This window comes from Pygocentrus nattereri, chromosome 14 (genome assembly GCF_015220715.1).
Source record: "Pygocentrus nattereri isolate fPygNat1 chromosome 14, fPygNat1.pri, whole genome shotgun sequence".
NCBI classification, from domain to species: domain Eukaryota; kingdom Metazoa; phylum Chordata; class Actinopteri; order Characiformes; family Serrasalmidae; genus Pygocentrus; species Pygocentrus nattereri.
Window position 1 is genome coordinate 22,094,010 of NC_051224.1, and position 26,051 is coordinate 22,120,060.

General features: G+C 40.1%; 1 protein-coding gene across 2 annotated transcripts; it reads left to right on the plus strand.

Moving 5' to 3' along the window:
- The first annotated feature begins 4,984 nt into the window (after positions 1-4,984).
- Positions 4,985-25,211, plus strand: tbc1d17 (TBC1 domain family, member 17). 2 transcript variants are annotated; one of them, XM_037545020.1, is made up of 17 exons: positions 4,985-5,085; positions 5,819-5,914; positions 7,645-7,722; positions 8,948-9,065; positions 12,398-12,584; positions 13,557-13,668; positions 13,764-13,934; positions 14,219-14,347; positions 16,287-16,390; positions 16,504-16,598; positions 18,682-18,798; positions 18,887-18,987; positions 19,384-19,483; positions 20,268-20,365; positions 20,939-21,055; positions 21,917-22,003; positions 23,423-25,211. In XM_037545020.1, the coding sequence occupies exons 1-17, from the start codon at positions 5,065-5,067 to the stop codon at positions 23,612-23,614; spliced, it is 1,923 nt and encodes a 640-aa protein (XP_037400917.1). In that variant the 5' UTR covers positions 4,985-5,064; the 3' UTR covers positions 23,615-25,211. The 2 variants fall into 2 exon arrangements, with proteins under 2 accessions (XP_037400917.1, XP_037400918.1); XM_037545021.1 differs by having other exon boundaries at positions 14,222-14,347.
- Positions 25,212-26,051: the final 840 nt, after the last annotated feature.

Below are 26,051 nucleotides of genomic sequence, written 5' to 3' on the forward strand. Positions count from 1 at the left end.
GGGCATGCTCCTGATGAGGAGGCAGATGGTCTCCTGAGGGATCTCCTCCCAGACCTGGACTAAAGCATCCGCCAACTCCTGGACAGTCTGTGGTGCAACGTGGCGTTGGTGGATGGAGCGAGACATGATGTCCCAGATGTGCTCAATCAGATTCAGGTCTGGGGAACGGGCGGGCCAGTCCATAGCTTCAATGCCTTCATCTTGCAGGAACTGCTGACACACTCCAGCCACATGAGGTCTAGCATTGTCCTGCATTAGGAGGAACCCAGGGCCAACCGCACCAGCATATGGTCTCACAAGGGGTCTGAGGATCTCATCTCGGTACCTAATGGCAGTCAGGCTACCTCTGGTGAGTACATGGAGGGCTGTGCAGCCCTCCAAAGAAATGCCACCCCACACCATTACTGACCCACTGCCAAACCGGTCATGCTGAAGGATGTTGCAGGCAGCAGATCGCTCTCCACGGCATCTCCAGACTCTGTCACGTCTGTCACATGTGCTCAGTGTGACCCTGCTTTCATCTGTGAAGAGCACAGGGCGCCAGTGGCGAATTTGCCAATCCTGGTGTTCTCTGGCAAATGCCAAGCGTCCTGCACGGTGTTGGGCTGTGAGCACAACCCCCATCTGTGGACGTCGGGCCCTCATACCATCCTCATGGAGTCGGTTTCTAACCGTTTGTGCAGACACATGCACATTAGTGGCCTGCTGGAGGTCATTTTGCAGGGCTCTGGCAGTGCTCCTCCTGTTCCTCATTGCACAAAGGCGGAGGTAGCGGTCCTGCTGCTGGGTTGTTGCCCTCCTACAGCCTCCTCCACGTCTCCTGGTGTACTGGCCTGTCTCCTGGTAGCGCCTCCAGCCTCTGGACACTACGCTGACAGACACAGCAAACCTTCTTGCCACAGCTCGCATTGATGTGCCATCCTGGATGAGCTGCACTACCTGAGCCACTTGTGTGGGTTGTAGAGTCCGTCTCATGCTACCACGAGTGTGAAAGCACTACCAGCATTCAAAAGTGACCAAAACATCAGCCAGAAAGCAGAAAGGTACTGAGAAGTGGTCTGTGGTCCCCACCTGCAGAACCACTCCTTTATTGAGTGTGTCTTGCTAACTGCCAATAATTTCCACCTGTTGTCTTTTCCATTTACACAACAGCTGTGAAATTGATTGTCAATCAGTGTTGCTTCCTACGTGGACAGTTTGATTTCACAGAAGGTTGATTTACTTGGAGTTATATTGTGTTGTTTAAGTATTCCCTTTATTTTTTTGAGCAGTGTACATGGTGGGCTTCACCCTCCGGATTGTTCTACACTGAATATTACATTTAAAATGAACTGGATTAGACAGCTCTTTAGCACAGAGAATTTTTTTGTTTTTGTGTTGGATTAAAAAAACTCCTGCCTTTTCCCTCAAATTAATGATCTTGACATGATTATATTGAGATAATTATCCCAAGAAAATGATCTGCAGACAATTAAATCGAGAAAAAAAAATTTTTTTTTGGGGTTATTATTGTTGGGGTAGAATGGTATTTTTTTTACCCATTACAGATCCAGTATCCTTTTGGGAGATCCGTACCTTACGTATATATATTTATACACACACACACTATATTCGCTCGTCTGCCTTCACATGCATATGAATTTGAGTGACATTCCATTCTTAATCCATAGGGTTTAATATTATGTCGGCCCACCCTTTGCAGCTATAACAGCTTCAACTCTACTGGGACGGCTTTCCACAAGGTTTAGGAGTGTGTTTATGGGAATTTTTGACCATTCTTCCAGAAGCGCATTTGTGAGGTCAGACACTGATATTGGACTAGAAGGCCTGGCTCACAGTCTCCGCTCTAATTCATCCCAAAGGTGTTCTGTCAGGTTAAGTTCAGGACTCTGTGCAGTCATGTTGGAACAGGAAGGGGCCATTTCCAAACCGCTCCGACAAATTTGGGATCATGAAATTGTCCAAAATCTCTTGGTCTGCTGAAGCATTCAGAGTTCCTTTCACTGGAACTAAGAGGTCAAGCCCAACTCCTGAAAAACAACCCCACACCATAATCCCCTCTCTACTAAACTTTACACTTGGCACAATGCAGTCAGATAAGTACCGTTCTCCTGGCAACCGCCAAACCCAGGCTCATCTATCGGATTTCCAGACGGAGAAGCATGACTGGTCACTCCAGAGAACACGTCTCCACTGCTCTAGAGTCCAGTGGCAGTGCTTTACACCACTGCATTCAATGCTTTGCACTGCGCTTGGTGATGTAAGGCTTGGATGCAGCTGCTCGGCCATGGAAACCCATTCCATGAAGCTCTCTACGCTGTTCTTGAGCTGATCTGAAGGCCACATGAAGTTTGAAGATCTGTACTGATTGACTCTGAAGAAAGTTGGCAACCTCTGCACACTATGTTCCTCAGCATCCACAGACCCCGCTCTGTCATTTTACATGGCCTACCATTTTGTGGCTGGATTGCTGTCGTTCCCAATCGCTTCCACTTTGTTATAATACCACTGACAGTTGACTGTGGAATATTTAGTAGTGAGGAAGTTTCACGACTGGACTTCTTGAACAGGTGGTGTCCGATCACGGTACCATGCTGGAATTCACTGGGCTCCTGAGAGCGACCCATTCTTTCACTAATGTTTGTAGAAGCAGAGCAGTCTGAATGCCTAGGTGCCTAGGCCATGGAAGTGCTTGGAACAACTGAATTCAATTATTTGGATGGGTGAGTGAATACTTTTGACTATATATATATATATATATATATATATATATATATATATATATACATACATATACACACCACACACAGTTTTTTTTATTATGTCAAAAACTGAAAAACTTCAAAAAATGGAGATATGAGGTTTTCTTCCAACAACAGCGATATATATGTACATATAAAATTTAACCTGTACAACATTTAAATGGAAGAATAAGGAGAATCAAGATGTCTTATACATAAAAAATCTCTCTTTTTAGAACACGGATTCTATAACAGTGGTTTTCTTTTCACTTATGAGGAGTTTCTGCTCCTATAATCTACCTGTAACACTAGGCCATTATGCGAAGGTACTTGGTGCAATATCCTCCAAAGTATGTACACTGTTCAGGCAGCAGTTGAGGTCACATGATCAACAGTTACCTAGTCTTAGACTGATACAGTCTCCTACATGTAACACAGTTTTTTTTCTTTCCAGCCTCATAACAATAATAGAGCTATAAGAACACACATATACACATACTTACACACACAACCTAAGCCACTTATCCTTCTTAGTCGCCTAAGGTCCTGGAACCTATCCAAGCCATCACTGGGTGGAAGGCCACCAGTCCATCACAGGGCATGACACATCGATCACACACATATACACACACCTAGGGGCAATTTTAGATTGTCCAACTAGGCTGACTGCATGTCTTTGGACTGTGGGAGGAAGCCCACATAGACATGGGGAGAACATACAAACTCCACTCAGAATGGATCCTGGTCGCCCAGCTGGGGGAATCGATCAGAGGCCCTTCTTGCTGTGAGGTGATAAGTATTTACCGGTAGAAGATCTGGCAACGATGCCTAATTACTAATAAAGTTAAAGAAGTGTCAAATAAACTTATACATAAAATCTACCCAGCTAAAAATGACTTTATGCAATTTAAACATAATATTGACACCGCCTGCTTGTTCTGTAGCAGCAACCCAGAGACAGTGATTCACTGAAAACAGTTCCGGCAACACCTTAATATCTTTATTGTTCATAATATTGATATAATAAATTGATAAAATAAAATATTGTTTACTGTGGAAGCCTGTTATTTTGTCTTTTGGAAAATCACAGAGCTAAATGCACACAACCCTCTGAACATATAAATAAATGTTTAAAATAAATATATCTTATGTGTAAGTGACATTCTTAATTTTTCTGTCTCTTTCACACATTAATGTAAATAATTATTATTGGGGAAAAATGTAATTAGAATTGAAATTTTGAAATTATTACATTTGAAACTAAACTCCAGCTGCTGTGTCTGATCCATTCATAATAGCGCAACACACACTAACACACTACCTCCACATCAGTGTTACTGCAGGGCTGCGAATGATCCACCACCTAAATAGTACCTGCTCTGTGAGGGTCCATGGGGGTCCTGACCACTGAAGAACAGAGTGCCAAAGTATGCAGAGAAACAGATGGACTACAGCCTGTAATTGTAAATCTACAAAGTGCACCTATATAGTAAAGGGAGCTGATAAAATGGACAATGAGCTTAGAAATATGTGTTCCTAATAAAGTGCAAGGTATATATATATATAGTGAATTTGGAGGCATGAACCAATGAAAAATACTGTTGATTTGAACAAATATTGTACATTCATTTTGTGGATTGGGGCTAAATAATGTCACCTAGGGTCCTGAAGCCTGTCCCAGCCATCACTGGGCGGAAGGCCGGAAACACTCTGGACAGGCCACCAGTCCATCACAGGGCAGACACATCGATCACACACATATACACATTGTACATTCATTTGGTGGAGGGGGGCTAAATAATGTTTAAGAGGGGCTAGAGCCCCAAAAACTGGCCTAGCAACACATAACTACACAAAAACACCGAGTGGCATAAGAGTTTTTACAGTGTTTTGAGGGCTGGATTAATTCAATATAATACTCCATCTCCTTTTCAAAGGCAACAAAAACAGGTATCTTGCCTGAAATTTGCACTTGTGAATATAAAGCCTTTAGCTTTAGCGTTTAGCTTTGCCAAAAGACCAAACAGTACATACAATCACAATAAATGATCATCAGTATTATCAGTAATAAATGCATATTCGCATACTGACAAAATCAGTCTCTGGGTAGTTGCTACAGAGTGTACAAGTCGTTCCATTTCTATTTACACATTTTATAAAGTGATTTTCAGCCTTTTCTCTTTTCTGAGTTGAACGTTCAAGTAAACACTTTGTCACCGATCACGTGACAGAACGTGTGATTAGTGGGCGGGGCCTCGGCGGGGCAGGCGGAAGAAGCGCTGCTGTTGTTTTGGTTACACATTTTTAATTCTTCGAAGGCGGAATGGAGCCGGAGAACCGCAAGGTGGGTGAAAAGGACAACACGCATAATTTAGGACACTGTGAGTTATATACAAGGCATATAAGAACAGTGGTGGACGCGTTTTATCTCTTATATCCACCGTTCCTACTCGCCAGCCTCTTATTCGATTTTTTCCGTTCCACCTTAAATGGTGCAGCAGGTTCATTCTGGCTTCTCAGGCGGCGGAATGTAACTGCTGCACTATTTAAGGTGGAACGGAAAACATCGAACAAGATGCTGGCGAAACTGGGAAACCCACTTCACCCTCGTGATATGACTCTTTTGGCTGTCAAAGTCAAAGTTTGGCGTCTAATACTGAGGTAAGCTTTAGGCCAGTTTTGAAGGTCCAGGTCGATTTAACGGAGTTTTAAGAGTTTTAAGGTCTAGGTCGGATGTTCCGGACTGACGTAGTTAGCTAGATTACTGGATGGACCTGTTTAGATGGAGCTTAACTCAGTTGCTGTTGTTGTTTGGTAAATAATTTGTTTACCAGCTCAGTAATTAGACTTTTATGTTAAGTATTGCTGTTAATTGAAGATCAGTGTGGATCCTCATCCTCATACTAAGGTGTTTTGATGGACACTAACAAGGCTCTGTCACTCTGAACCTCAGTTGTAGTACTTTCCCTTGGTGGTGTTGTAACCCACACATGTGAGTGTGAGTCATAGGCTACATCACCTTGGACAGAATTTTGTGCCCAGTTTGAAGGTGAGATACTCTGTGTTTTTAATCACAGCTGATCTTCGAGAAGGAGGGCGTTTACCTTCACACCAATGCAAAAAGGAGCAACCACGACACAACCATTCCCGGATTCATCCGGATTGTAGAGCGGGTAAGGGACATCTACACTGCATGGTGAAAAGAATACAGGCACTAGGGTTGGGCGATTAATTGAATTCTGTTTTCAATTACAATTTTGGCTTCCAGCTATTACGAAAATGAGACAATCTAAATTTTGTTTTGCAATGATGCCCTTGTTTGGTCTTGTGTTGTAAATCCAGTTCACCCCTTTTCTTTACAGGGGCCCTCTTTCCACAATAGCCCAACCTCTTCTGATTTATTTTGGTGTAATTAATTTTTATGTATTTTTTTTAGATATGTTTAGTAGTTTTCAGTAGGTTGTAGAAGTGCAAAACAACTGAGTTGATCTTATTTATTTGTATTCAGTACTTATCTTTACTATACTATTTATGTAAATGTATCCATTTATATTTTATACATCATTTATTTTATTTACTTATGTTTTCTCATGTTTATTTGTCTTTCAGTTAAATTATATTTAAAATTTAAGTTTTTTTTATTCAGTAAATCTATGATGTTTTCCAAGGTCAGTAAGTAATCATGTTAAACAATCATGATATCAATATTGCCCAAAATAATTGTCATAGTGATTTTTGCCATAATCGAGCAGCACTACCAGACACCACTTCTAATTAATGAATACAGCTACTTTAAAGAACACCCATTGCTGACACCCCCACGCACAGTTTATATAGTCTCCATAGAAAAGCCTGAGGTGAGACTCAGGTCAACATGTCCAGCATAAAGCTGCCCAGCATTGGGCTGTAGAGCAAAGAAATGTGTTCTCTGGAGTGATGGAGCTCTATCCAGTACCTTTTGGATGAATTGAAGTGATCCAGAACTGACCATCCAACATCAGTACCTGACCTCACTAATGCTCAGTCAATCAGTCAAATGACTGTACTGCAAAGTACAGTTCAAACCACGTCATCAAGGTTGCTGATGACACGACTGTGGTGGGTCTGATCAGCAGTAATGATGAGTCGGCGTACAGAGAGGAGATGCAGCGGCTAATGGACTGGTGCGGAATCAACAACCTGTTTCTGAATGTGGACAAAACTAAGGAGATGGTTGTTGACTTCTGAAGAGTGCAAGGTAACCACCTTCCAATTAATATCACTGGCTCTGCTGTGGAAATTGTCATGAGCACAAAGTTCCTCTGTGTCCACATCACGGAGAACCTCACCTGGTCCTTCAACACCAACTCCATAGCCAAGAGAGCCCGGCAGCGCTTCTTCTTCCTGCAGAGACTGAAGAAAGCTCATCTCCCCCCTCCCATCCTCGCCATGTTCTACAGGGGGACTGTGGAGAGCATCCTGAGCAGCTGCATCATCGTTTGGTTTGGGAATTGCACCGCCTCAGACTGCAAGACCCTACAGCGTATAGTGAGGATAGCTGAAGATCATTGGGGTCTCTCTCCCTTCCATCATGGTCATCTACACCACACGTTGTATGTTTCATAAGAAATTCTGGATCAGCAGGTGTCTACAAACCTTTGGATTTTTAGTGTATTTAGGCTATTTCTATAGTGTGTTTATAGCACATAGTATATTAAGACTAGTTATTTCATTTCAAAGAATAACGAATAAACATTCATACACTTTGTGTAATGTGCAATGTAACTGTGCAATGCAATAGTTTAGTAATTAATATTTTTTAATTAGTACTGATGATGGAAGATCAAGTGATGTTCTTCCATTGAAGACAGTAAGTCTTATATTTTCAGATGAAAGTGTTTAAATGCTGTTTAATTTCTAATAGGATGGTGAGCCAGCGTTGGAGTGGAGCCCTGTTCAGGATGATGGGAAGAACGCACCTGCTGTCTTCTACACCAAAAAGGTTTGGAATATTTTTCAATATATTAAAAAATAAGGTCTATTTTTTTAGGGCTGTGAATTGTGTTGAAAATGCAGGATGTATCCATAGGCCCTATTTCACCTCCTGCCCCTACCCCTGAGCCCTGTCCCTTCGTTTTGTGCATGTTCATTTTGTGAGATAGAGGGGTGGGGTGAAGTATTAGGGCTACATGGCCCTCCAGATGGAGGTTTTTCAGAGACTCACTCCAAACAAAGTGTTATGAGAAAAAAAGAAAAACGGGTAAGATGGCTTTAATTTCGTTTCAACATATTATTGTCCTAAAAAAATAATAGTATGCTAATGTCTCAGTAGCTAGCTAAATTTCCAATTCTACCTTAAATAGTTTAGCAGTTCTGGTGCTTGAGGTGCCACAATGTAACTGGTGCACCATTTAAGGTGGAACAGGAAAATTCAAACAAGCAGCTGGTGAATATCTGACATCAGCTTCATATCACTGAAGAATTAAGGGTGGGAGATAAGAAATAACCCCCTCCCCCCTCTTGAAGGCGTATGATGTCCTAAATGTAGCTGTTAATGAAGTAATGTTCTCTATTTGTTCTTTATATTTCCTATGGAAGATTTTAAACCACTCAGTTCTTAGGGGCAAGGGGACACTTAAGAGCAAGGGGTAGGGCCGAAATAAGAAATAGGACTGGGTCAGAGAGGCAACAATCATGGAGGAGATGAACCGTTGACTATATATGTGAACTTATTGGTCGAACGTGCAGACACTGTTGCTCTCTCTGGGCATCGGTGATGAAAATTAGAAACTGCGTTCAGTCTTTGGTGGAAATCTTGTTATGAAATAATGCCAGTCAATTATTAAAAGTAATAAATAGTCTAATGAAGTTTACTTTGTCCACTTGTATAGGTATAACAATGTTTCTTTAAGGACAAATTAAAGTGAAAAAGACTGTGATTATTTATGTATAATGACATAAAGCAACGTCATTAATCACAGCAAATTATTTTAATCATTTGACAGATGATGTTTGTATATTTCTTGTGGAATCCATTTAGCTGACTGATGCTAAGCATCAAACTTGGGAATGAAATGACAATGAAAAGTATTCCATTTTATTCCGTTCCATAACTGAGGACTAAATGTGCTCAGCAGTGCCAGCTATTATGGCCACTCAAGCAAAGCTCAGAAAAACTACCTCTCTCTCTTGTTTTTGCTCCTTCCTGTGTTGCTCTGTTGTGAAAGGATGGAGAAGGAGGAGAGGAGGAAACGAAGTTTGACCCAGGGTACGAGCCGGACTGGGCCGTTATCAGTACAGTGAAGCAAAGCAGAGAGAAAGAACGCCCGCCGGTCAGAGACACAGGTACACGTCCACATCTTAGGGTGTTTTCACACTTGGCCTGAATACCTGAAACCACACCCAGGACAGGTTCCGGTCTTGATTTTGGGGAGGAGCTCAATACCACAGATTTGTTTTATGTATCATTTCCATTGTCTTCAATTGATAAAGTATATTTGTATTTATATAGCACTTTTCATTTTAAAATGCTGTATTTCTGTCCTGGAATAAGACATAAAGAAAGGAAAGACTCCCTTCTAGCAGCTGAGTACAAGCCAGACAGATGGATCATTTACTTTATTGCAGCCTCAGATCATCAGGAAAGGATATATCCAAAATAAAAAACAAAACTCCCATGCCAACTACCCATAAATGAACTTCATATCATGATCACTTCAAATCATATGCAGTGCAGTTTTTGTTAAAATTAATAGTAGTGACAGAGTCAGAATGAACATTTAAAGGTCGGGGACATCAAGGCTGGCGTTTATCAGACCACATCTTACAAATTTACATATTAACATCACACACACACACACACACACAGGTTGCATTTCCATTTACAGCATTTAGCAGACACTCTTATCCAGAGTGACTTACAAGAAGTGGGTTAGAGAGAAAGCTAGTCCTGAGCTCAGATACTGCTAGAAACAAAAAGTCACTGTTGATACCCAGAGAGAAAGGAACAGAGTTTAACACAGAACAGTGCAGTACAATAAAATACAATACATAAGTGCAGGTTCAGAAAGAAGGTCCAGCTCAATGTTTTAGGGCCCAAATGCAAAGTCAGCACTATACTGATAAAGATTAAGTAATGAAAATGGTAGGTAATTGACTCACCTCCTCGGAAGACACTGTCTTCATCAAGTTTGAGTTCTTTGTGAATTCTTTTTCAAACATTGCAATCCGCAGATCCTTGTTCGCTCATGGAAGGGCTCAGTACGACCCACGGTACATTCTGCATGTTGCGTGCATTACACATTTCTTCCAGAGAGGTCTCTAAATCCCCAAAGTTTACATAGTGCAGCTTTAATTAAGCTAAAATCAAGTGGTCTTTATTTTCATCTTTGAATATAACTGGTATACATTATACAGTGTCATTCTTCAAGATGCAACACACAGCAGCAGCACATTGCACAGGACTACACAGAGTATAGATACACCACTGTGTGAGCCGAGTGCAGTATATATAATAATACACATGACAACAAATATACAGAACAATAAATATAAGTGACAGATACATATGATGCTAACTAGACAACAGTTCACAGAAGTAGGTGTGTATGTGTATATGTGTGTGTATATAGATAGATAGATAGATAGATAGATAGATAGATAGATAGATAGATAGATAGATATGCACACACACCTAGGGGTGTGGCTAAAACAAGGCTTTGCCTACAGACATTTTTATTATTATTTAAAAATTAAACTCATGATAAATATAACTCTTTCAACTTGACTCTTAAAGAAATTAAAAAGATCTTTTTAAACACAACATTGAAAAAGGGAACATACTCTAAAAATGATTTTGGATTTATTTAGCTTATTACTATCTCAGTGTGTTGGGTTTAAAGAGATCATAGCATGGTCCATGTATGTATTTCCCATGCTCTGTGACACTTTCCACAGAACATCCAACGTGAAGCTGTGTGAAACTTGATCAGTAATAGCATTTTGCAGCTACAAATGTAACGACAAAGGGACAAAATATGAGACAAGTAGACAAAAACAGTAGTTTAGTTTGGTTAAGTTCTATACTGAACACAATGATATGCAATGAACCTGTAATCATTTTGTAAAATCAGTCTGCATGTATGAAAAGACCAGCTGCTACTGTGATGTGCAGACCACAGGAAGTCAGCCCCCTAAACAATAACACCACAGACCGTTTAAAGGCCTGTTTGTTTTCTTTTTAAAACTAGAATAAATATAAAGATTTCCACCAGCTAAGAAGCTCAGTCAGTGACACTTTGTGTATCTGGTACCACTTCACAATATTACCACTCTTATAATGGGTTTGTGAATGGTATAAAAGTAGTTTATTAATGGGTATTGATTATTCATAAACACTTTAGAAATCATTACAAAGCAGTTATATCTCATTTAAAAGGATAACAGTGAGCTGTTGCTTGCCAAATAGTGAGCCCACGTTCATCTACACTGTTAAACCGCAAACAGGAGGTCTTATTAGTCGGATGATTATTTTTACATTTTAATGTAGGCTAAATGCCCAGTTCACATTGTAAGGTCTTAGCAGTGTTGTTTATTTTCATCTTTTCAAGGTTTTCTTGTTTATTTTGAGTAGTAGATGAAATGGCTGTGCTGTTTTTGAGTCTGTAAAGTCCACTTCACATGAGACCTTCTCATCCACTGAATAATACAGAAATTTTGAAAATAATTTTTTTAAATTTAAAAAATGGTGAAATTTTCCTTTTAAGTTGTCAGGCCTACCTGCATAAGATTGGAATGGCACCAAATAATCACTCTATTAAACAGACACCAAGTAACGAAGTTCTAAACGAAGTGATTTTAACGAAGTGGTTTCTCAGTGTCATTTTTAGTCTGACTGAGCCACAGAGCACAGGAACTTCAAACTTCCTCATACGCTGACCTCTGTATGTCACGCTGACATGGTTGTACTATGAGCACTATTTATTACTGGGCAGGTGCAGATCACTTCTCAGACAGCTCAACATAATGGTCTCCAGCCCTGGCTCTGGACCTTCCTGAGGAGTCTACTAGTTCCAACCACCAAAGGCCACACCTGCTCCAGCTAATTAACTTTTGCAGAAATCCCAGATTGGCTGCAATAGTGTTAGTTAAGCAGGGGTAGCATGTTAAATGCAGGTTGGAACTAAACTCTGCATGAAGGGATGCTGACCACTGGCTAAATAAATACTCTTGAGGATATTTGTTTTTAAGTGTTTGCTTGTTTATTGTATCAGCAACGAGGCAAGAAAATTCTACATTTAGATAAAAACGAAGGCATCCTCTAATAATGTATAATTAGAGTCGGTTTATGGGCAGCCTGGCCACTTCTTATTTCCAACATTATATCAAAAATGTGACTGCAAAACGGCAGAGGGCGCCCTGGGAGTAAATGAAGCTCTTGATCAAGTTCTCTGGTTTAATGAGTGATGGTATAATGTCTCTGGTATAATGAGCGATTCTGTTAGACTGCAGTACACTACAGGAAGTGTAGGGGGCGCTAAGAATGGAAAAAGTAACAGCATAATAATAATACATAAAACAAAATAATAGTCCACAGATTGATCGATCAATTATAGAAATGATAGAAGGCTGCTTATGTATGTGTTGTAACCCTGCTGATGTGATGTTTTTGTTCTCAGGTCACTGGGGCTCATTCTCGCTCCCGCTGTCAGAGCTTTACTCGCTGCGTCGCGCCCGTTTCTCTCTGGGCAGGAACTTCATGGTGTTGACCAGTAGAGGGGGTGACCCCCTTCCTCCGCTGCACTTCCATCGTGGCGGCACCAGAGAGCTGCTCAGAGCCATGCAGAGATACATCAGACTCGCCCCGTCAGTAGCGACTCTCTACTCTGTCTGTGTAATTAATTATTGTTAGTGATTATAAGTGAAGATAATAAAAAAGAGATCATCTTTATCGCTGTTGTCAGAACAAAACCTTGTATCTCCAAAATAGTAACTTTACATGAGAAGGAAAAAAACTACTTTATTTGAATGTAAGTCAAAGGAACCAGAAGTCATTTTGGGTCATTTCTTTTGGTCTGTGCTTTTTACAGGCAATTTACAGGCAATGTAAAGGTCGACAAGCAGTTTCAAATTATGCCAGAAACTGAAAAGCAACAAAAATGGAGTTAAAGCAGGAATATATTTGTTCATTTCAACTTACAAGTTGAGGGTAATAACTAAGAGTTAATCATTTATGTAATTGAAGTACTGCAACATTTTCTTTTCACTTATATCACTCTCTCTCTCTCTCTCTCTCTCTCTCTCTCTCTCTCTCTCTCTCTCTCTCTGAAATTAGTTATTATTAGTGATTATAGTTAAGGTAATAAATGATAGCATCTATTGGCAAAAAATCATATTTTGTTTATATAATCAATGCAATTAGTAATTATTAGTAATTCTAAAATTACGTTATTAAGTAAGAGTTAAATAACTATAGGATTAATACATTCAGATGCTCTGTGTGCAGTTTATTTCAGTGCAGTGATCTTTATCTTCACTGCATTTAAGTGATTGTCAAATCAGTAGCAATAACATAAACTCACAATTAAGTAGTTGCTTATATAGTTATTAGTTATTGGTATCACTGAATTGTAAAATTCTTTGTCTTTTGTCATCCTCTCTCTCTCTCTCTCTCTCTCTCTCTCCCTCTCTCCCTCTCTCCCTCCCTCCCTCTCTCTCTCCCTCCCTCCCTCCCTCCCTCCCTCCCTCTCTCTCTCTCTCTCTCTCTCTCTCTCTCTCTCTCTCTCTCTCTCTCTCTCTCTCTCTCTCTCTGTGTCTGTCTGTCTGTCTCTCTCTCAGGTCTCCAGTGGATGGACGCTTGTTTCTGGCCTACCCTCATGACTCCGGCGCCCTCTCTCAGTCGTTTGATGAGCTGCAGCTCTTTGATGACGCCAGTTCAGACCTCGTCTCTGTACGTAGGCGATACCTGACCTGATCCTGTTCTTAAGCCATTAAACATGCATCTTGTTTTGAGTCTAAAGGCTTTTTTGGATTCTTAATGTATAGAGATTCATCCAGGACCCTTACGCTACCACGTTTGGGGGATTCTCCAAGGTGACAAATTTTTTCAGGGGTGCACTGAGACCCCCAGAGTCACCTTTACACTCCCGCACGCCATCGGACCCCCACGCACCCCACCCAGCCGATGACGAGCCTGGCTTTGAGCTCATAACATGCGTAAGAATATTATAGTAACAGTAATGTTAGTAAAGAATAGTAATGTTATCTGCCGCATGTAGCAAATACGAGGCATTATGGACAGTAATGTTATTAATTAATTATATTACTATTATAACTTAATTTTCAATATTATGCTTTATTCTCATTTATTATGGAATCAAATGCCCAGTTCATGTTAAATAGAGAGCGAGAGGAGGGAAAAATGATCCACTGATAAATAATTAAGATGACTGAACTGATTCAATACATCAGTTAAGAAACAATGTTGTTGAATGTGCCAGCAGGGGGCAGAGTTGGGTCCCCGGCCGGTGGTGAACAGGGGCCAGCCTCTGGATAACTGGGAGCAGTTTCTGGACCCGGAGGGGCGCATCACAGATCCACAGAAAGTCAAAGAGCTGGTTTTCAGAGGGGTGGGTCAATGTTTTCACCATGATCACCTGTTATTAGGGCTTAATAATCATTTTTAACATTTAGTGGACGAAGTTAATTAGAATAAAATCGACAACATTGATTATGTAATAGTTGACACCTTAAACAGCATTTAAAACCAGCAGCGCTCTATTAAGCTCTGTAATGTTTGTTTGATCACAAACTCAAGGGCGCATGTATTGGACAACTACATTTCCTTGCTTTTCTGACAACAAAAGTTTGATGTAGTATTGTTAAAATTTCAGAAGATACTGTTCACTCTTTAGCCAACTCACAGAAACCAAGCTGCCAAACCAGCCTGTTTTGAAGTTACTGTGTTTGTGAAGTCTGAAGTCTGAAAACCAGCATGTTTACAAAACTCCACCTGTTCAGCCAGCAGCAGTTTAGCCCCGCCCATTCAGACTGAAGTTATAAAGAGTGTTTGCTGCCTAGATTAGGGGTCGGCAACATGTGGCTCTGGAGCCGTATGCGGCTCTCTTACTGTCCTGTTGCGGCTGCACAGATGAATCAGCTTTGTAGGTAAAAATAAAATAATCCTCCTTTACAGTAAAATAAAGCTCTGATGATCGTTCAACACAGTTTAACAATAAATCATCTTAAATGCTGGAGTTATGGGCAGTCGTGGGCTGGAGGTTAGGGAACCAGCCTCGTGACCGGAAGGTCGCCGGTTCGATGCCCAGAGCCGACAGCACATGACTGAAGTGTCCTTGAGCAAGACACCTAACCCCCGACTGCTCCCCGGGCGCTGCGGATTGGGCTACCCACCGCTCACTGCTCCTTAGTGTGTATGTGGTGTTTCACTACCCAGATGGGTTAAATGCGGAGGGGAATTTTCCCCGTTGTGGGACTAATAAGGGTCTCTTAATCTTAATCTTAATGTAGAACTGCTAATTCACTCTTTAACCCTAAAGGTTGGCGTACAGACTGCTGGTCACCATAGCAAAATGGACAACAGTCTCGCCTAGTTAGTAGCTGATGAAACAGCATTTTCAGCATTTAAGACAAACGTTGTGTTTATAATCGCTCGAGCTGGTTTCCTGATATGTTTAATCTGCAGCGAGCAACTGTCAAACAGTAAAAAGTCACAAAGCCGAAGTCGCTTCTCATTTGCCAGCTTCTAGTTCAAATTTTTCAGTTCCATCTTAAATGGTGCAGCATCATGGTGCAGCATCACAGTGCAACCTGGCATTACATTACAGTCTTACTTTCTGGCCTTTCAGGCACCATTTAAGGTGGAGCAGGAAAATTAGAACAAGAAACCAGCAAATGAAAAGCAACATAAAAAGACGTATGTTGAGAGAAACTGTTCTACTTTTGAGGAAAAGTTTCCTGCTGGAGATGTGAGAAAAGCGGCTATAGCTGAGCTAAAGCTTAAAGCAGAGTGCGTTTAGCCTATGCTAGTACATCAGCACATACTGAGACGTATTTACAGCCAAGATGGAAAAATGGACATTCATAGTGTGGCTCCCAAGGTGAATTGATTTTTGTTGAACAGACGGAGTGGCTCATCTTAACATTTAGGTTGCCGACCCCTGGCCTAGACTGCTTTCTGAGCGAGGCACAATATGAGCCAGCCAGTTAAAATGGAGCATATTTATATATATCGATCAAAGACAGAGTAACAAAACGGCCTGTTAATTATAAAGAATAAAGAGAGAAAAAATTATCTTATAAAAATAGCTTGCATAAAAAACACAAATGTCCTCAATAGAGCTCAGAGAAAAAAAAACCAAAACAACATAAAAATGTTGGGTGTGTGCCATTTAAAAAATATACCATAGTGCCTTATAATGACTGACTATAATACACTACAGGAAGTGTAAAGAAAAGCTCTTGTCACAAGGACCTAATAATGATGCAAGGAATGGGTTTTGTGTGTGTGTGTGTGTGTGTGTGTGATCGTTTGTGTCCGTCTTCTAGGGCATCGTTCCTGCTCTGCGGAAGGAGGTGTGGAAATTTCTTCTGGGATTTTATCCCTGGAACAGCACAGCCAAAGAGAGGGAAGACATTATTAGAGTAAAAACGTGAGCGAGTCTGCAGTTACAGCATTACAAACATAATGTGGTGCAAGTGAACCTGTTAGACTGAGATCTGAATGTACTTAATGTTTGTATGTTCCTCCCTGTCTTCTCTGTAGAGATGAGTACTTCAGGATGAAAGTTCAGTGGAAATCAGTCAGTGAAGAGCAAGAGATGAGAAACTCCCTCCTGAGAGGATACCGCAGCCTCATCGGTCAGTCCTGCTGCTGTCCAAATTGCTGAAACAGTTTACCAGTAAATTCTTTAAAGTGTCTCAGCCAGTCAATATTTTGGTGTGTTCCATATCTTATCAACATTCAGACTTTAAATAGATAGAGCGCTCTCCCTTACTCCAAGTGTAGATGATGAGCCAAGCAGTGTTGGGCGATATTATGGCAATAAAGTATAAAAATGATCTCAGTATGTAAAAATTATGATAATGATCAGATCGTAAGTCGCTCTGGATAAGAGCGTCTGCTAAATGCCGTAAATGTAAATTTAAAAATGGTGATGTGTCAAATTTCTGTTCAATGTCTGAACGGCTAAATAAATGCATTGCACCCATTTATGTTCTATAGGGCTCACTGATTGTTGGTGCTGATGGAAATAAATAGGATAAGTAGGGGAAAAAGGGATAAATCGGAGGCAAATCTAAGCATAATAGTGGCTCATTGACACCTGAGACCTCCACATACCACAGAATACGTTAGACTATCGTTAGCTTAGCCAAAAGTCCCAGGCCCAAACACCACACAGCAGGTTCAGTTTAAGCTTTCTGTCACTAAAACACCAGTCACTCCACTTCTGCTCTCAGACAGTTGTGTGAGAGAGCAAAAGTGTCAGCAGAGTAGAAGTTGGTCAGAATCAAACCTGCTGTGTTGTGTGGCGCTGTTTGGGTAGCCTGTTTGCTAAGCTAACGTTAAGGTACAGATCCAAACGCCACAGAACAGGTTTCATTTCACCTTTTTGCCCCTCCAGGGCCAGTTGCTCCATTTCACTTCCACAGATTTGAATCACTATTATCTAAACTTGTGTCGGTGCTTTAGTTAACCAACATCTTCTGCGTTAAGAGCAGTTGTCATGCTAGCTGAGCTAATGCTAACCAGCTCCTCTCTCCTACTTAGCACTGTTTAAAATTTAGCATTATTTCGAAACAGCGCAGGATGAAACGCCAAAAAAACGCTGAAATGCTTTTATGTCACAATACTTCCACACCCCCTACCCTCACCATGGTAAAATTCCACCTCAGCATTTAACCCTTCCATGAAGTGAAACACAACATACACACTAGTGAATAGACACACACACTAGGGGGCAGTGAGCTCACCTGCCCGGAGCGGTGGGCAGCCCTATCCAATTGGGGGTTAGGTGTCAGCACACCTCAGTCATGTGCTGTCGGCCCTGGGGATTGAACCGGCAACCTTCCGGTCACAGGGCCAGTTCCCTAACCTCCAGCCCATGACTGCCCTGTTTGAAGGTATTAAAAAAGGTGACACATATTTGGTGTCTAAAACTTTCTTCGTAAGGTTTCAGCACTGGAGCTATGAGGCTAATGTAGCTAACAAGTGGTGTCGAAACAATATCCCACCAATTAGCATTGTGCAAACTGCATGCCTAAGTCACCAGGGTGCATTCTTATCTCTAAAAATGGACAAATATATTGCTGCTGTCAGAAGAAAACCTTGTATCTCCTTTTTTGTCGTTTTTCAGTTTTTGACATAGTTTGAACGTGCATGTCATTCTTCACATTTTGCGAAAATTTCATGAAGAATGGACCAACAGAAACGGCCCAAAATGACTTGGAAAAACGTCTGGTTCCATTAACTTACATTAAAAGTAAAGTATGTTTTTTGCTTCTCCTGTAAAGTCACTATTTTGGAGAGGTTTTCTTCCGGCAACAGCAATGTGTTCCACAGGTAAAAGCAGTTGTAAGCATCTTGCCTGAATTTTGAATCATTTTGTCCATGTTTGTAGGTATTAGGGTGTCATACGGTGTAAGAACCCACGTAATCAAGTTGATTAGAGATTACTGAGCGCAGTGTTTGAGACAAATCTGTGATGTTTCAGGCATGAAGTTAGCACAGTGCTAATTGATGTGCATATGTTTCTATTACTTGGTAGCTATATTAACTTTGTAGCTTTGGTGTAAATCTGAAAAAGCAAACTTCAGACACCAGACATGACCTGGCTAGTCAGCTACATATGGGGTAAGAGGGAAAATGGTAATTCTGTTCCTTTTTGGTTGCTCCTTATATTATATTTGATATATTTTATATCACTGTGTTGTGATTGGACAGAACGCGATGTGAATCGTACAGACAGACAGAATCCCTTCTTCTCTGGAAACGAAAACCCTGGTCTGAAGCTACTCCATGACGTGCTAATGACCTACTGCATGTACAACTTTGACCTGGGTATGCCTGTTCTCTATGCACTGCAGTTACACCCCTCAGCCGCTGAGTGGCACTGTTTTAGCATTTATCTCTGTCTCCCTTTATGTAGGTTATGTCCAGGGCATGAGTGACCTCCTGGCCCCGCTTCTCTTTGTCACACAGAATGAAGTGGAGTCCTTCTGGTGTTTGACCGGCTTTATGGAGCTGGTGGTCAGTCAGATCCACATTTGCTCATATTGAACTACATAACAAACTTTGACTGCATAATGTTGAATTGAATTGAATTGATAATTTAACAACGAGTTTGTGGTTTACTGGATACACCTTGTACCTGCGTTCAGGTATGCCTACCATATAGGTGCACTTTGTAGGTTGGCAATTAATGTAATTACAGACTACGGCCCATCTTTTGCTGCGAATTTACCAATGTTATTATACTTATGGAATCTGTTTAAAAAATACATTTCCAATTAAGTGTCCAGTGTGGTAGGTATACGTGAATGGCCGGTGTGTTTAGGCACCAGGTAGACAACTGCATATTAATTATTTAAGTCTTTTAATGAACTAGCATAGTTAAGGGTTTTCTCTTTGTCTCTGTTTGTACAGCACCAGAACTTTGAGGAATCACAGGAGGCCATGAAGCAGCAGCTTCTCCAGCTTAGCCTCTTACTGAGGGCACTCGATCCAGAACTCTGTGACTACCTAGGTAAAACATACTCACGGTCACTCACCGCTTAAGCTACATTCACATCATACATTTATTTTATATTGGACAAGTACTTTTAATTTTATTGCCTTGAAGGTGGGTTTATTAAACCATTTAGCATATGCATTTATATATTATATGTTTTATTATATATTTTTTCTGCCCAGGTCGGTTATCTTTCTCAGATCACCTGGTGATGTTATTCAGATTGCATATAACTTCCCCATGTGCAACCTAAATCCTTGTTTTCTTAATTTCTCTTATGAGCATGCAATATACATGCAAAAAACATGTATTGTGTGAGCAAATGACAAGTAAATGGCCAATGTATTTCACCTTAATTCTCCTGGACGGTCCTAATCTTGGGTAATCTTAGGTAAGCAGTCCCCTCTCTAATCTGAAGGCTGATTTGGTTTGTCCCACCCTCATAGTGTTAACAAAACTGCTTTGCCCTTTGGTCTCTCTGTGTTAGAAATTTACAGAGAGAAAGCTAACCACCAAGCGAAAGCTAACCTTGCAAGCATAACAGAGTTATAAGGCTTGTGTATCTGTCTGCCATCTGTTTATCCATCACACGGTACTATCAGCACAAGGCGGGTGAAGGCTAGCACAAGTCATGTGAAGACAGCCACTGCCTCTTTCTGAAACACTGGTACCACAACATCACTTTAGTAAATCTGATTCCTGCTCTGCTGCTGTTCAAACTCAATTTTACAGAATTTTAACCTGTATTTCCTGGTTGTGTTGATGTAAACCTCTGTCTATTGTGTTGTTTGTGTTGTAGATTCTCAGGACAGCGGCTCTCTGTGTTTCTGCTTCCGCTGGCTGCTCATCTGGTATAAGAGAGAGTTCTCCTTTGAGGACATCCTGAGCCTCTGGGAGGTAGGACATAAAACGTGTGACCACACAGTAGCAGGAGTTTGTGGTGTGTTAAATGTAATTGCAGTAGCAATGTGGCGTTAGAGGTGTAAGTCTCTGACCTCACAACAGTTCTATTCTGATCCTGATTTTTTGGGAAGCTGTTTAACGCTGGAGAAATTGGTAGTGACTCCCAGCAAGCATACACTCTTCAACCAGCCTGACGGGTGCTTGTTTGATAGGTGTTAAGGGGCTTTATATCTGTGGTGATCTTTTCACATCATGGCCATTAAACTGTAGTCTCTGCTGTAGAACCTTTTAGTTTCTTCCTTTAAAGCCCAGCTTAAACCCATCCTCTTCTCTATCTTTTGATATTGTCTTTTTACTTTGCTTGTTTTTTGTTTTTCTTTTTTTGCTTTCCTTTTGACGATTATGCGGTTGTCACTACTGTAAAGAGAGCTTGATTATGAGAAAATCCCAGTGTAAACATCTATTATTAGTAGTAATAGCAGTAGTAATAGCAGTAGTAATAGAAGTAGTAATAGTGTAGACACAGTATATTCTCCCATTTAAAATGGTCACCCTGTATCTTTGTAGGTTCTATGGACCCGCCTGCCATGTGCAAACTTCCACCTGCTGATGGCCTGTGCCATTCTGGAGTCTCAGAGGGGGGAGCTGATTGGATCAAACCATGATTTTAACACAATACTGAAGGTATGAAGGTGGTCTAAGGTGAAGAAATATAGCAAACCTCAGTTCCCAAAAATTCTATTTGACCTGCATTACATTGAAAACAGTACAATGAGCACAATATCTGATGTTAGAACTCTTTGAGGAACATTATTCACCAATATCCTAAGTTTACTCCTAAGTTTCTTCTCAAAACCTTTCTCGAGAAATGTCTTAAGAAAACGTCTACATCAGGTTCATGACATGTTCTTAAAGAGCTTAAACTGTTCTCACCTTTGTGTTCTTGAGTGTGTGTGTCTTACCCAAGAACAAATCCAAAGTAAGAAAACACTGGTTTTTCTTAAGAATGGTTGGTGAATGTCATCAAATGCTCTAAACTGATTATTTGCTGATCATTTATTTGGCAAAGTAGCAAGTCATGACCTGTCCTTGTTGATAAAAGGCTAGGTCTTTCCTGGATACTTCATTTATTACCAAGTAGAATTGCACCGCCTGTTTAAAGATGTTTTTGATCATTTCACATTTCTAGTCTTAAACAGGGTGAATTTTTTATATTTCAAAAAATTTGTGTAATTAAATGGTTAAGATGTAAACAGAGTCCCAGCGGTTTGTTGCGAAATCCTACATTCTAGAGAAACTTGCCGACTCAGAATTGTTTGTGGTGATGGCGATAGGAACCAGATGTCAAGTCTCTAAAAGCTAAATCACAGAAAATAATGCAGGAAATGGTAATGAATACCCTGTTTGATGTCTGGGACATTGATCATTTTGAGAAGCTTTTGGCCTGATTTTTAAAAAGCTGTTCAAGGTGGAGAGATACATGGAGAGCATTGTAAGGCCAACAAGTCCCATAAGAAAACGTGTGTGTGTGTGTGTGTTTTGTAGCACATTAATGAGCTGACCATGAAGCTGGATCTGCAGACGGTGCTGCTGGAAGCGGAGGGCATCTACCTGCAGCTCGCTCAGTGCAAGGTGAGAATATACGTACCTGTCCTCCGGCAGCCCCAGCTTTTGTAGACACTTGCTTTGAAGACCTTAGTTCAGTCAGGTAGATACAGAGTCAGCCACTAAATTTCACCTACGGTGCAGTGAAAAAGTATTTGCCCCCTACTTATTTCCTCTGTTTTTGCACATTTGTCACACTATATCCTATATAGGTTTACTGACTGATATGATTGTCAGTTCTCTTATGTTTTCTCTTATTTTTCATTTATTTTCTTCAGCTGTTCAGGTCTTTGGTGTTATAACCTGTTATTTTAATGAAGAAGGTGACATTTTGTTACATTTAAAATGTTTTTTGTACTCACTCTAATGGTGTTCCTGTTGAGATTCAGTTCAGTCTTTATTACTGTGATATAGTTAAATATATCATATTTTTGCATGTTATCCTGCATTGGCTCTGGTTGTCTAAGGCTGTCTAAGGTTGCCTTTTCGTTGGGAGTTTGGCCAGATAACTTCAGAATTATCAGTACATCAATTTTATCCGAAATGATCAGCCAATTAATATATCAGTCAAACTCTAGTTCATAGTAAAGTTCATTGCAGTGCTGAGGGGCAAGGGCAGAAGGTGTACAGTCGTGTAGGTAAGAGCACCCCTGGTCAAATAACAGCTTTTGTTGAATTTCTAAGTGAAAATATAATGGCACATCCGCTACAGAGAAGACACTGAACGCAATCCTGCAAATTCTTATACAAAATTATTGTTTAGACGTTGAATTAAAAATATTGGGAAAACAGTAAAAAGTTGTTTTATTTTTTTCCGTTTTTATGATTAATTCAGCAAATATATTGAAACTCTGCTCTAAAATGAGCAAACTAATGTCATAAAAAGGTAACTATATTATTTAACTGTGAGATGTTAATAAGTGTTCAGTTATTTTCACTTGGAAAATATGTCATTTGACTCAAATTCAAACTCTTGTTTACAATTGTATGTTGTCATGTTTCTCACTTTAGGTTAAAACATCATGTCATTTTTACAGCATATGTGCACATGCATTCAGCATTCATTTGAATATTTACTCACCTCTCTTTCCCTTTTGGCCACATAAACAAACCATGATCTTTGAGATCACTGCAGCTTTTGAGGCAAAATAAGATAAATTAATTAAAAATGGGCACTAATATTTGCAGAATTTTTTTTTATATATATATATATATATATATCTATGTGTGTGTGTGTGTATGTATATGTGTGTGTATGTATGTATGTATATGTGTATGTGTGTATATATATATATATATATATATATATATATGTGTATGTGTATGTGTGTGTGTGTGTGTGTGTGTGTGTGTATGTATGTATGTATGTATATGTGAGTGTGTGAGGTGTGAAATCAATCAACATCAAAACTGGACCCTTGTCCTCTCCTCTCTGTCACTGTTCAGGAGCTGCCGGTGAAGGTGCACGAGGTTCTGGGACTGTATGTGGCGTCCAGCTCAGACGAGGGGAGTCCAGATTTAGAGCCCAAAGAGACAGACACACTGCTCAGCAGGACAGAGGTTAGAGGAGCAGCAGCCTGTCCACCGAGCAACAGCAGCCACACAGCATCACACCGCCCGCCCCCAACATACCCATAATTCCCTTAACGCTTAAAGGAACACTGTTAACATTTTTCAGCCTGCTGCATCTGCATTGTAACATTTACTGCAGTTAAATTCAGTGTGCTTCTTTGAAAAGAAAAACGTGATCTGGAGCCAGTGGGCTCTTGCCAAATTCCATGAACAAATGTTTAAACATCGCTCTGCAGTGCAGTTACAAGACTATAACTACTAAACTCTAAAATCGTGGCCATACTGGACTCCTCCCTTCGTGTCGTTTCTTCAAGACGTGTGTGGACAGTCTGGATGTGACGTGTTGTTAGCGTTGTTATGTTGACTCTCCATATTTATTTTTTTCCCCAAAGATGAGACCGTATACTATAGGCTCATGCTTCTCAGATCAGTGAAGTAGTGAGGTTAAAGTTATCCCAGAGCAGAGGTCGGCAACCCAAATGTTAAAAAGAGTCATTTTGACCTTTCAACAATAATCAGTCCACCTTGGGAGCCGCAACATTTTATGTCCTTGCCTAAATATATCTGAGGATGTGCTAATGTCCTAGTATAGTATGCTCTGCTCTGCTTTTAGCTTTAGCTCAGCTATAGCTGTTTCTCTCACATCTCCGGCAGGAAACTATTCCTCAAAAGTGGAACAGCTTCTTGTAAAATGTCTGTCAACGATTGTTTTTGGGTTTTTTTTTTTACACAAAGTCGCTTCTCATTTTCCAGCTTCTTGTTCTAATTTTTTAAGGTGGAATGGTAGAATTTGAACAAGAAGCTGGCAAATGACAAGCTGACTTTAGCCTAGATTATAAATTCAACCTTTTTGTCTCCAAATTATTGATGTTCGCCTTAAATCTTTCTCTTTCGTTTTCGCTTCGTTATTACTATTAGCTAGATGTCATTATCTGCGTTGCTATGGTGACTAGCAGTCTGCGCTGATCTCCAGGATCAGGGTCAGGATCGGATAAAGGGTCAATTAGCTGTTCTACATTAACACCAGTGTTTAAGATCAGTTACTGTTAAACTGATTATTTTATTTTTACCTACAAATCTGATTCTGCTGTGGAGCCTCGACAGGACAGTAAAAGAGCCGCATGCGGCTCCGGAGCAGCATGTTGCTGACCCCTGAACTAGAATAACCATGCAAAATCAGCTGCAACTGAAAGCGAGTTGCTTTTTTACATTGCTGCGTCCATTACCATTCAAGTGAACTGGCTTGTTCACTAGGTCGATGTAAACAGTACAGGTGTTATAACGAGACGGACTGTGATGAGCTGTGCTTATGAAGTTTCATTCAACTTTACTGCGCAGTGTCTACACTGTAAAGAATTCTGGTTTATTCTGATTAATTGTACACATTTACGGCTTAATTTTAAAATACTTTTGACAGAAGAAATTCATGTTTTACCCCAGTATACATAAATGATTTGTTTAAATCTCTACTGGCAGAATTCAGCAGCTGCCCACTGGCTTCTGTTTGTAGCGAGTTTCAAGTAAACAGGTTTTCTGTAGTTTTACTGAACTGACATTTTGCCTGTGGTACTGAAATATACACAACAGATGCAGATCAGGCCGAAAACCACTAAAGTATTCCTTTAAACAGCTGCAGGACGAGCTAAGAAAATTTTAGAAACTGGCATATATATATATATATATATATATATATATATATATATATATATATATATATATATATATATATATATATATATATATATATATATATATATATATATATATATAAAATGTGTAATATTAAAAATGCTCATTTATATGGGATGTTGGTGGAAGGTTATGGACTCATTCCAAAGTGTCATGTTGCAAATGAATCAGAAAGACACAAGGGGAGTGCTGTGAGCGAGTGAATGCTGTACTTTATAATACTGTATTTTCATAACAAGGATGGAGTAACTAAACTGCATTATTATTATAGTTATTATTGTTATTATTATGATTATCAGTACTGTGAGTGAATGATGGGGCATTGGACAAAGTAAGTCTGAGAGGAGAGAATGAGTTTTAAGACTGATTTTTGCCTTTTTGTGCTTTGGTTTTCGTGCGTTTGTTTGTATTACAGCTGATACGTAATGGCTTCACTCAGAAATATTAACATTCGTGATGGTTAAAAGCCAATTGTGGCTACATGTTAGCATTATGCAAATGAGATCATGCTAACCAGCCCTTACTAGCTTTCAATTCACCATTTTTAGGCAAAGTGTTTCTCTTTAAAGGAGAATTCCACTGTTTTTTTTTAAATCAGCATATTTCAGTGTGTGAGGTGTAAACAGACGGATCCAGAGCGGTTTTAAATGGTTCAGATGTCTTTACAGTGGTGGTGATAGAACCAGGGGTCGCCCTGACTACAACACAAATATAGACATTTTGTTTACTATTCATTATCATCCAGAACCTGCACGTGTCTGCTAAGGTTTATATGAAATGATGTTGATGATAAAATAGTAATCAATCTGGAAAA